Source organism: Phoxinus phoxinus (assembly GCF_949152265.1).
Source record: "Phoxinus phoxinus genome assembly, chromosome: 25".
NCBI lineage: Eukaryota > Metazoa > Chordata > Actinopteri > Cypriniformes > Leuciscidae > Phoxinus > Phoxinus phoxinus.
The window spans coordinates 8,730,232-8,743,188 of record NC_136900.1 but is presented as its reverse complement, the minus strand read 5'-3'; the positions used below and the strand labels follow the sequence as shown (position 1 = coordinate 8,743,188).

The 12,957-nt window shown below is 36.8% G+C and overlaps 1 protein-coding gene across 5 annotated transcripts in view; it reads left to right on the top strand.

Moving 5' to 3' along the window:
• ankrd26 (ankyrin repeat domain containing 26) overlaps positions 1 to 12,953 on the top strand; it is a 33,596-nt gene extending 20,643 nt beyond the window's left edge. For all 5 annotated transcript variants that reach the window (XM_079603877.1, XM_079603876.1, XM_079603873.1 and 2 more), the window contains 13 exons: positions 114 to 266; positions 456 to 631; positions 1,837 to 1,930; positions 2,183 to 2,209; positions 2,585 to 2,662; positions 3,126 to 3,260; positions 4,962 to 5,074; positions 5,995 to 6,136; positions 6,762 to 7,052; positions 8,629 to 8,864; positions 9,616 to 9,865; positions 11,542 to 11,587; positions 11,890 to 12,953. In XM_079603877.1, the coding sequence (XP_079460003.1) occupies positions 114 to 266; positions 456 to 631; positions 1,837 to 1,930; positions 2,183 to 2,209; positions 2,585 to 2,662; positions 3,126 to 3,260; positions 4,962 to 5,074; positions 5,995 to 6,136; positions 6,762 to 7,052; positions 8,629 to 8,864; positions 9,616 to 9,865; positions 11,542 to 11,587; positions 11,890 to 12,050 (1,902 nt within the window). In that variant the 3' untranslated portion in view covers positions 12,051 to 12,953. The remainder of the gene's footprint in view (positions 1 to 113; positions 267 to 455; positions 632 to 1,836; positions 1,931 to 2,182; positions 2,210 to 2,584; positions 2,663 to 3,125; positions 3,261 to 4,961; positions 5,075 to 5,994; positions 6,137 to 6,761; positions 7,053 to 8,628; positions 8,865 to 9,615; positions 9,866 to 11,541; positions 11,588 to 11,889) is intronic.
• The last annotated feature ends 4 nt before the right edge of the window (positions 12,954 to 12,957 follow it).

Sequence of the window (12,957 nt, the reverse complement as noted above, 5' to 3'; positions counted from 1 at the left end):
GGTCAACTGAATGGGCACTTGAAATGTAGACAGCAACTACACACATCCGGTGTAGACCCAGTGTGATATAATGTGAAACGATGAGAGAATGAAGCCATGTTGTGTTTTTGCAGACCTCTCTCCGACAGCTGCAGCAGGAACTGGCCGACAGTCTGAAGAAGTTGTCCATGTGTGAGGCCTCTCTGGAGGTCAACACGCGCTACCGCAACGACCTTGAGGAAGAGAAGGCGCGCACACTCAAGGACATGGACCGATTGAAGGCCAAGGTACCCATTACTTCCTGAAAACTGTCCAGTCACCATTAACAGTACAATCTCTATGTAACTGGAGTCTCAGGAACGATATATGCTCATTCATTATTTTCTGCATGCATATTCATTAATTAAATACATGCAGTCGGCCATTCAAATGTATTTAGTTTGATTCGTTTGCTCTTATACTTTGTTGAATTCCAGCTGCATGAGTCTGAAGAAGTGTACGTCCAGGCTGAAAGACGCATCAGCCAGCTGAAGAGCTCTCTGGACGATAAGGAGCGAGAAGCCTGCAGTACCGCTCAGAAACTAGAGGAGGCGCTATCTGCTTCTACAGGCAAAGAGCAAACCATTCGACAGCTGGAAGAGGCGGTGCAGAGGTGCAGTTAATCAGTGTCAACTGGGTCTGCAAAGAACACTCTGGCTGAAATCACCCCCTAAACCCTCATTCACTATTCCCTACGTTAGTCCACCGATACTGTTCACTTGAAGGAGTGAATGAAAACGAGTGAGCGAATTCAGACAGTCGTTGAGCATACATCGGCTGTACACTCGTTATTGCGGTGCAGTGTGGGATAGAATGAGTGCACTCAATATGTCCACTATGGTTTCGGACACCACCACTACAAATGTACACTACACTGTCCCCTCAAATAGTGCCTTATTTGAGGGTATGGGGGGCGATTTCGGATTCAGCCTGTCACTTTATTTGGAACTTCAACATAATACATGATTTAAGTTTAATAATTTTCATTTAATTCAAATAATGTTACTTGTGGAAGTGACGTCAGGGATCACAATCAAACAGTTTATTATAGAAAACAAATATTGTGTGTATATATATATATATATATATATTTATAATACAAATAAAATATAAATGGAAAAAATAGTACCATTATAATAGAGGTAGGAATATAAATATTATATGATATGAATATTGATATTACATGAATATATTTATGTTTAAGTATTTCAATAAGGTAATTTATATCATACTGTTAAGTTATTATTTATGAATATTATATACAATTTATATACATATTATATGGATATATTTATGTTCATATTTACATACTTAAATTGTAATTTATTGTACAATTTGAAGTTATTGTATATGAATATTATATTAAATAATATAAATATTATATATTATATGAATGTTTATATATATTGCATATGCATAAAATGCATAGATATGTGTGTGTGTGTATATATATATATATATATATATATATATATATATATATATATATATATATATATTGCATAAAGTTACTGTATATGAATAGTAAATGAAATTAATATAAATTGATTATGTGTGTATATATATATATATTCATATTTACTTATTTAAATAGTAATTGCATAATATTAAGTTATTAAATATAAATAAGAATATTAAATGAATATATTTATATTCTTATAATTATTTTATAGTATAGCATATTATTAAGAATTGTAATAATGCATTCAAACGAAGAATTCTGTTCCCCCTCATCTTCCCCTCATCAACTAAACAACTGCTAATGTAACTGATCATTAATGGGTGAAAATAGTTGATGAGATTATGACGTCTCCTCAGGTTAGAGATCGAGAATGCCAGACTGGAGGCCACGACCAAACAGCAGAGCAACCGCATTGAAGCGCTACAGAAGGGCGTTCAGGAGGGGGCTGTGGTGAGTTCTCTCAAATATCGCTCAGTTAGAGGTCAGGGGTCGTTTGTGAAGCACAAGTGTCCTGACTTAACTGATGATGGTAGATTTAGACTTTAATCCTGTCAGAACCTCGTTTCACCCTCTTAAGTCATCTGAGCTTCACATTTGACTTTAGATGAACCCTGGTTAGTGCAGGGCTGAGGCGACTGTACATGTGAGTCAGTCGGAGAGGAGATTTTATGTAAACTGATGGTATAGTCACTGTTTTCACAGCTATCAGGCTCATCACCTGGAGAAGGGGTTGGTATCAAACTTCTAGCTGTGATTCTAGCAATTCCCTTTATTGATTGTTTTTCTCTACTGTGAATTACAGCTCTTCTAATCTAGACCTCAAATCTTACTGTTTACACACTTGAAATGAACAAGAAACAAGTGTCTGTATACTTTATTCCTTTAATCTAGTCGGGTTGTTAGCGGGGTGTTTTCTCTGTTTTGGTGGTGGTCTTTTTGCAGATTTGATTCGACTTTCGTTTGATTGTAAACTCCCTTTCTGCCTTTTCCATTTCTGGTTTCTGGGATCTAAAGTGCTTAGATTAAAAGTAGATCTAGATCCGCATGAAGTAGTTAACTAATCCGTAAGATCCTGTTGCGTATTGACATCTGTGATGTTCTCAGGTCAGGAATCGTTTGGAAGATCTCGTCACAAACCTGCAGAGCAGTAAGATGACGCTAGAAGAACAACTCAACCGAGAGGTACACTTCATAACAAACGTGTCACATTGATCTTGATGAACAAAGCAAAGCTACAGGTGAAACTCGAAAAATTAGAATATGGTGCAAAAGTTCATTTATTTCAGTAATTTAACTTAAAATGTGAAACTAATATATTATATAGACTCATTACATGCAAAGTGAGATATTTCAAGCCTTTATTTGTTATAATTTTGATGATTATGGCTTACAGCTTATGAAAACCCCAAATTCAAAATTAGAATATTGTGAAAAGGTTTTCATAAGCTGTAAGCCATAATCATCAAAATTATAACAAATAAAGGCTTGAAATATCTCACTTTGCATGTAATGAGTCTATATAATATATTAGTTTCACCTTTTAAGTTAAATTACTGGAATAAATTAACATTTGCACGATATTCAAATTTTTCGAGTTTCACCTGTACCATAAAACTGTTTGTTTAATTGTGGTCCTCCTCTCCAGGTGCAGAAGCAGAGTATGCTATCCCATAATGCCCAGGACTCACAAACTCTGTGGGAGGAGGAGCTAAAGGGCCGCTCGCGACTGGGACTCCGCCTCTCTGAGCTGGAGAGAGAGAAAGGAGAACTGACCAATCAGGTCCATCCAAATAATCATAATAATGTCCATCCAAAATGTGTTACTTGACACCTGATATTTTTTATTCAAATAAGTCTGCATGTTTACGAGTTGCTTAATGTTTAGTGACTCAGTTAGCACATGGAAATTGATGATTTACATGTAACACGCCCTTGAATGTTTGTTTTAGTTTGAAATGTATATATATAGGATTTTTTTATTTTATTATATTAAAGGGTTAGTTCACCCAAAAATGAAAATAATGGCATTAATGACTCACCCTCATGTCGTTCTAAGCCCGTAAGACCTCCGTTCATCTTCGGAACACAGTTTAAGATATTTTAGATTTAGTCCGAGAGATTTCTGTCCCTCCATTGAAGCTGTATATACAGTCTACTGTCCATGTCCATAAAGGTAATATAAAAATCATCAAAGTAGTCCATGTGACATCAGTGGGTTAGTTAGAAGTTTTTGAAGCATCGAAAATACTTTTTGGTCCAAAAATAACACAAAATAAGACTTTATTCAGCATTGTATTCTCTCCCGGGTCTGTTGTCAATCCTTCACAGTGACGCTGCTGACGTAAGACGCTGATGACGTGTTATCTGGTGCGCCCGAGCTTCGTTTACAGTCTGAGGAAGACGCACGCTATATTCAAGCTATTCTACATTGTTTGCGTGGATATCATTTTTTTAATGGTGCGTAAATGTGCATGTCGCGGATGAGACACTTTTACAGCGTGCGTTTCCCTCAGTCTATAAATGAAGCTCGGGCGCACCAGATAACACGTCATCAGCGTCTTACGCCATCAGCGTAACTGTGAAGGATTGACAACAGACCCGGGAGAGAATACAATGCTGAATAAAGTCTTATTTTGTGTTATTTTTGGACCAAAAAGTATTTTCGATGCTTCAAAAACTTCTAACTAACCCACTGATGTCACATGGACTACTTTGATGATGTTTTTATTACCTTTATGGACATGGCCAGTATACTGTATATACAGTTTCAATGGACGGACAGAAAGCTCTCGGACTAAATCTAAAATATCTTAAACTGTGTTCCGAAGATGAACGGAGGTCTTACGGGCTTAGAACAACATGAGGGTGAGTCATTAATGACATTATTTTCATTTTTGGGTGAACTAACCTTTTAAGCAAAGATGCATTGAATTGATTATAAGTGACAGTAAACACATTTATAATGTTACAAAATATTTAAATGCTTTTCATAAAAAAAACCTGAAAGTAAATGTTTCTACAAAAATGTGAAGCAGCACAGCTGTTTTCAACATTGATAATAATCAGAAATGCTTGTTGAGCAGCAAATCATCATATTAGAATGATATCTGAAGGATCTGAAAATTCACCTCTGATCACAGGAATAAATTACATTTTAACATATATTCAAATGTTTTATATGTTTTAAATGTTTTATAATATTTCACAATATTACTGTTTTTACTGTATTTTTGATCAAATAAATGCAGCCTTGGTGAGCAGAAGAGACTTTCAAAAGATATTACTGACCCCCAAACTTTTGAAAAGGAGTGTATAAATTGGGAAAATCTTGTTTGAAATAGTATTAGATTAAGTATTTCATGTCACACTGTGGGAACACACACTAAAAAGCTTTGAAATTGTTGACCCCACATTTAAGATTTCTGCCTGTTATTAAGATTTTAAGGACTAGACACACTTTGTCTAACACTGTGTTTTTCAGATGGAGCTTGAGAAGAAAAAGGCCAAAAAACTAGCTGAGCATAAGAAATCTGTGGACACCCGTTTGGAGCAGGAGATGCAGAGAAACACAGACCTTCAGAAAGAAATGTACAGGTGACCCTTTAACCTTTAACCCCGACCGCTGCAGCTCTACACCTGTAGACGTGTTTGAGTACATAGAGAAGCCGGCTACGCGGATCCTCCTGCTTGCAAATGTGTGAGATCAATGCTTTTTACATGCCAGGACACATCTTATATTTGTTGAATTCACTGATATACAGCAATGTGTAGCGCTGAAACATTCACACAGCGGTTCCATATTTCCAAGTGTTCATATTATCCATGGGGAATTGGGGATATTATCCATGGGGAATTTGAAAAAAAATTCTTTACATGGCGGATAGTAGGATTAGATAAGTTCAAGAGCAAAAGGAATTGGTAATGTCATTTAAAAAGCAAATTGTTTAACTTCACTCAATAACATTGTGAGATTCAAAAATTGAATTTAGTTGCATTAACCAAAAATAATAATTAAAGAATTTAATGGTAATTTCATTATTTCAAAGCATATCAAGGGAGGCACAAAAAATTATGCTAAATTTACTACGTAAAACTACAAATAAATAAACAAGTAAGCAAACAATTGAAATAATTTATGTTGACTTTAATATATATATTATTATTTATATGGCTAGGCTGACATCTCAAGCTTTTATTGACTACAATAAATGCTTAATAGTGTTATTTTAGTATTATTTGTATAGTATTTATTCATATTTTGTATTTTCTATTATATAATAATGATTAGCTTTCAGTTTTTTTTATTTTATAAAATATTAAAATATAAAGTAAAATATGTCTACTGAGTTTTATTTTAATTTTAGTTTTAATAATTTTTTAATTTCAACTTTTTATTTCAGTTAGTTGCCAAGCCAGCATATCTAAAACTTTTTTTTTACTCCTCCTTTTTTAAAATAGTTTACACATCGATAGAGAATGTCTGGATATTCATTGTATTTTACTGTATGTGTCAGGCTGAAGACTCTATTGAAGACGGCTAAGAAACATCTGCGTGAACAGGGCTCTGCACAGCTGGACTCTCCTCTGGTCAGCTTCAGAGGAGACATGAGCCACCGACTGGATGCAGAGAGCGCCTCCACTATAATGAAGACTAGGGTACAGTCTCAGCTTCTGGCTTCTTTTACAGCCTTATTTGTTATTTTAAAGGTGCATTGTGTAATATTTAGGAGGATCTGTTGACAGAAATGCAATATCATATACATAACTATATTTTCAGTGGTGTATAAAGACCTTACTTGATGAAACGTTATATCTTTATTACCTTAGAATGAGCCATTTTTATCTACATACACCGCAGGTCCTCTTACATTGAAATGTGCCGACATATTTCTACGGTGGCCCTGAACGGACAAACGCGTTTCGTCACTATGTTGTTCTTCGTGCAAAGACGCTTTAGCTAAAGTCAGCGAATAAAACACTGACACAATGATGAACAAGTAACAATAATATTCACAATAACATATCGCTTTACTGAATAATTAAGTAAACCTAATTTCTTAATTTATCTCTGTAAAAAAAACCTCATTGCTGAACTGGCTACTCTCTGCTGTCTCAGACGACGACATCATTTCCTGTCGGCCACCGTAACTTCTGTTGGTTGCAATTCACAACCTCACCACTAGATGCCGCTAAAGATTACACACTGCACCTTTAAGACAGCAAAAGTATGCAAACTCCATTGAGTCTCTTATTTCCTCCTTTACGTTCCCTTTTCTGCCAGATGGACGAGCTCCAGTCTCAGTACGAGCGCGAGGCGTCGCGCTGCTTCCGGCTGGAGGAGGTGAACCGACAGCTGAAGGAGAAGCTGGTGTCTGTGAAGGGCCTGAGCCGAAGCCACGAGCAGACGGAGCGCAGCAAGAGGCAGCTGGAGGAGGAGGTGGCCGGTCTGCGCAGGCAGCTGGAGGCCGGAGTGATGGACCAGAGCCAGGCCGAGCAGTACCGCAGGGAGACCGAGGAGAGAGCCCGACACGAGATCCGACACAAGCTGGAGGAGGTCAACCTCTTCCTGCAGGTACACTACAGGACTTCCTATTAGCCTATACATATTTGCAATCATAGAATAGGCAGCTCTTTGCCTTTATTCAGTTGATTTATTTATTTCGGTGTTTTTATAATGTGCCATTAAATGTCTTTTTGTTATGATCATCTGCACCATAATGCATTTCTTTCAATTTGTATCCAAGGTCCAAAGTTTTGGTTTTATTTTATTTAAGTTTTATTTTAAAAGTTCATAAAAAATGTTATTGTATTTAAAAAATATATATTGTATTTAAAAAAACATCTTAAAGCTGCAGTCCGTCGTTTTTCCTCTTTGTCGCCATCTCTGTTAGAAATCTGCAATTGCAGTTATTCGCGGAATTATTAACTGTGCGTGGGTAGTAAATCGGCATGAAACAGCGCGGATGAACACAATGTATTGAGGCTGCCGCGTCGCTGTGGATACTGTAACGTTACTGTCATCAGCAATCTCAGAGTATACTTTTTGAAAGTGTCAACATTAGAATTTTCATCGGAAAATGTCATCTGAACAAGTAATAACATTCACTTTTGTTCTGACCAAATTCGGGGGGTGGGGGGAAGCATTGCAGTAGACTATCATGCTGATTAAATCTAACGATTGCTTATATCACGTCAAAACGTGAAAAATATATTTTTTTAAGTCTTTGGGTTTTACAACTAGTGAATCTCCAGTTGTCACTGGTGATTGTCGCTTTAAACTTTCGGGATCCGCCATACCAAGTGCTAAGCTAAACCTCCACCTCCATCATCCACACACGCTAGCCGGGGACTCCTTCTCTATGTGTACAGAAGTGACGTAATGACGCAAAGACATGCTCGAAATTCCCGCGGAAATCCACCAGTACCACTGGAATTAAAATCATTATTACAAGCTTACCGTTTTGAATCGAGGTAAGGCAAGCAGATCGTTTTGAACACTGGCTGGTTACGTTTTTTTTCAAAAATGTCTTTTTTTATATTTTTAAACCCAAAAAAGTGCCGGACTGCAGCTTTAATATAAAAAGTTTTAGACTGTATTTTTCAATCTTCAGACATAAATGGAATTTTATTTAGTTTATTATAAGATTTATTATTTATTATATTATTTATTGTTTTTATTATTAATTATTGTATAAAGTTAATTATAATTGTAGTCTGGCCTCCAACCCGGAGAGGTGAGAGGCATGATGGGAGTCTGTCCTATCATTTATAAATGTTTGTCTTTGTGAGATTGAAAAATCTTAATAAATTAGATTTATGTTGAATAAAAAGATTTAATTTAGTTGCATTAACCACAAAAAAAGAGCTTAAAATGGCAATTCAATCTTCAGACAGAGATGGAATTTTATTTAGTTTATTATAATTCTTATTATTTATTATATATATATTCTTTTTATTATTAATTATTTTATAAAGTTAATTATAATAATTTAGTGTATTATAAAGGCCAGATGCAGGCAGAATTGTATTATTTACTATTTAATTAATTAATATATTTCTGGAATATAAAATATGATATATTTTTAAAGATAATAAGAATCATTTTTATTGTAAAGTTTTCGGCACTGTTTGTGTGTTTGCCTCGTCAGACGCAGGCGGCGTCCCAGGAAGCGCTGGAGCAGATGAAAGCTGTGAACGAGGCCAGTCAGCGCGCTCAGCAGGAGCAGCGCATCAAGGATCTGGAGGGAGAGCTCAGCCGCACACGCAGCGTTCAGCAGGACAGTCTGGTGCAGAGAGACTCCAGTCGCACCGAGCTGGAGCGCTACAGACAGCTGTACAGCGAAGAGCTGCGCCTACGCAAGAGTCTGGCCTCCAAACTGGAGAGGTGAGAGGCATGATGGGAGTCTGTCCTGCCATTTATAAGCGTTTGTCTTAATTATAATCGCAGCTCAATCACATTGTGAGATTCAAAGATTTAATTTAGTTGCATTAACCACACACAAAAAAAGAGTTTAATGGCAATTAATTACTTCAAAGCATATCAAGGGAGGCTCAGAAATGTTTTATTTACCTCATAAAACTTAAAACAATAAATAAACGGTAAAATAAAAAATAAACAAACAAATGCATAAATAAATATTAATTATTTCAAAGCATATCAAGGGAGGTGCAGAATACTTTGTATTAAAGTAGTACTAAAATAATAAATGCACATATATATATATATATACTGTCTGTATATATATATATTTAAATATATAGTGTCTGCTAAATTAATAAATGTAAATATATATATACGGTATATATCAAAGCATATCAATATCAAGGGAAGAGCAGAAAATTATGAAAATTATAATTAGTGAAGCTAAAAATGAATACAAATGAATTAATAAAATAATAAAACATTGTTAAAAATATCATAAATCATACATTTACCAAGTTAAAACTAAAACTAAAAACAAATAATTCAATAAAATAAAAGCAGTAATAATATGACCCTATATTATTTTTTATCAGCCCTAGTAAATATTTTTAATCCTAGAATAGGCAGCTCTTTGTTTTTATTCGGTTGATTTATAAAAACACAGAAATAAATAATGTGCCATTAAATGTATTTTTGATATGCTAATGTGCAGGTCGAATGAGCGGTTAGCGGAGGCCAACACTAAACTCCTGAGCGAGAGGCAGCGCAGTAAATCTCTGCTCACCAGCAGTATCGTGAACGGCAGTCTGGGAGGCCCCGCTCTCGATGTGGCGTCTCTGGGCTCTATGGGGGCGTATGGGGCCTCTCTGGGGCCCCTGAACAGGAGTCTGGGCCTGGGGAGCCCTCTGCTGGGTACGGTAGGAGAATCCCAGAGCAACCGCGTCGAGGCCTACCTGGCAAAGGTGAGCGCTCATCAAGTCATCTCATTCTCCTTTAAGCCGAGTGCACACTGTTCATTTTGGCTGTGGTCGTAGGAGAATCACTGCAGGACTGCGAGTCAAATCTTCTGACACTGACATCATTTCGTTGAGGCTTTCGTTGAGGTCAAATTTGATCGACGAGGCTGTCGGTCAAAGACTTCAGATTTGAGCCTAGGATCAGAGGAATCTTTTAGGATTTGCATAATTTGTCTCAGACGGCAAAATCATGCAGTGTGCACCCGGCTTTAGACTGCGAGCAGTTTTCCAAATCCTACACGTCATCGATTCAACATTCAACACTAACCATGATCTGATACTTACTGTTAACTTTAGATGAGCCACCGTTTCAAAAACCATCAGATGGTGGTGGTGATTCTAAAACTAACGAACAATGATTCACAATGTTTTCTCCTTCCACTATCTTTCCCTTCTTAAACGTACCAAATAACCTCCTGGCCTGTTTCTCCTGCTGTCTGGACTCATGACCTCTTGTGTCTCTGATATCTTCAGCTTCTAGCTCAAAAGTCTGTTTCTCACCTGTCCTCTCTACAGCCTGATACCTGAGCAGGTGTGTAGCTGTGTGCAGATCTCTGACTATCAGAACACACACACACACACCACACACACACACACACCTGCTTTAATGTCTCTCTGTGGCTTGTTTTTGGGCGAAAATAACACTGTTCAGAATTAAATACTGGTGCACTGCTTACATTGTATGCTATCTACTATTTTTTCGCAGTGTGCAACTTTGAAAATAATGTTTTATGCTACATTGTTTTCAAATGACCTCATTATAGTTATAAAAAGGATTTTATTTTACATTTTACATATTTTGTGTAAAAATATTGCAACTTTTGACGGTTAGATCAGATGATATTAGTTTCAGTTGTTTTACCACACTGGGAATGGAAGGTAAAGTCAAGAGCGTTGCATTGTGGGATACAGTATTCTGTGCAGTGGGCTCTGTTGTATACTGCACAATTTGATAAATGTAGGTAATCATGTGTACGTACAGAAAATTGACATAATGTGCATACAATATTCATACTAATGAAGTATCCAATATGTCTGTATTTAATGAATATTTAAATTAGATCTAATGTTTATGACGCCTAACATGTTCTGCTATTCTCAGGTCTGTATTAGTCAAAATTTGAACCCCTTTATTTGATGCTCAATTCTTTTACTAATACCCATGTGAATGATTCAGTTTTACATCAGATCTGTTACATTCTTTATTTAATATTATACTAATCAAATTCATAATAATTATATAGCTGGGGTTATATTATGGAACAAAAAATAATCATATGAGAATGATTTCTGAAGGCTCATGTGACACTGGAGTAATGATGCTGAAAATTCAGCTTTGATCACAGGAATACATTTAATTTGAACATTTATTCACATAGAAATATTATTACAATTTAAAATAAGTGTTTTCTGTTTTTACTCATCAATTATTTTTCGTCAAATAAATGCAGGCTTAAAATCCCAAACTTTTGAATGGCTTATACTAGCATTTGGATTTGACTTAGACTATTCCGATTACCTCATTGTGAGCGCTGTGACGTGGCTGAGTGCTAGTTTCAGGACATGTGTGTTGGATGAGATGAAGATAGAAGTGTAATCAGGTTTGTCTGTTCCTGTTACAGATGCAGACGGAGCTGGAGAAGAACATATCGAAGGAGCTGGACTACGGTGAGTCATTATTACAACAAAATATCCGTGATATCATGACGTTTCGATAGCCTTTTCTTCTCTATTGGGATGTATATCCGAGTTAAACAGCTTCTGGAACAAGAACAAATGTAGGGTGGGGCTTGATTTTGTTAATGAGGAACTGATTGGATGGTTGTGGTTTGCTATTGGTGGATTTCATGTGAGTGACAGGTTGCTCCGCCCGCCCTCGTCATCAGAGAAGAGATGAGCTGCAAATTTATTCTGTATTCATTTGATGTGGACTCAAAAGCGACTCAACTGTCCTTCTTTGTCTCTCTCAGTGACAGGAGAGCTGGGAGGAGGTTCTGCCCGCTTGTCTCCCGTAGGTTCGGCCTCCGGCTCTCAAAACCTGAACCTGAACGTGACCCAGGAGCAGACGGACCCCGTGAGCAGGGCCACTCAACAATATCTGGAGGTGCTCAAGAAAAACTACATGATCTGACACACTGTGAACACAATCAACTCTCACAGTCGCGACCCCCACTCTAGACACAAACTAATGAGGGTGGACAACCACATGCCTCCCTAAAAGGCCAAAACATTCATTTGTTTACTAAAGCTGGTGTTTGACGGCGGTTATGAACATTAATAATCGGAAATGCTCTTATATGGCTCATCAAAGTAGAATATGTTTATTCCTGTAAAATCCCAGTCCTCAGGCTGGTTCCTGCTGGTCGGGAATAATGCAGCCTTGAGATACGTCACTATTTTTAAAGTAAAAATGAAACCTTTTTCAGACTTGTGCATTAGTGCTGCAAAAACAATACAACCACTGAAAGGGCCAAAGTTTCAACACTACAACCAGATTGTGATCTTTAATCGAGTGTGAAGTGACAACGCACTTTTGTGCCTCAGGAGCAAATAAACTGTGTTTAAGTCGTTCTGTCATTGTTGAAGCCATATGGGCGTCACTGAGATCTCGAGGTACGTGTGAAGTGCAGCTTTCAGTGTTGCGTCCCCCTTACGAAGACCTTTGTTGCTTTCATATTTTTCATATGTGGGTTTTTGTTGACTATGTATATACTTTGGCTGTTTTTAAAGTCGATGCATATCTTAAAAAAGTATTTGTACCGTTAATATTATTGCCAAGTGATGACAATGGTACGTTCTACACTATCGTGCAATATACTCGTTTTAATATCAAATGACGAAACTCTCAGTTGGAGATGTTTTTTGGGAAATGAATGCTATACTTGAATGAGATGCAACTAGACAATGATCTGGAGTGTGACGGTGTCTGTGCTCAGGTGTGGATCGTTTCAATGTACGAGCGAATCTCACAAATTAATGTACGGGGTCATATTTCAGATGTTGCATGTTAATAAAATATGCGTAATTTGTTTTAGTTT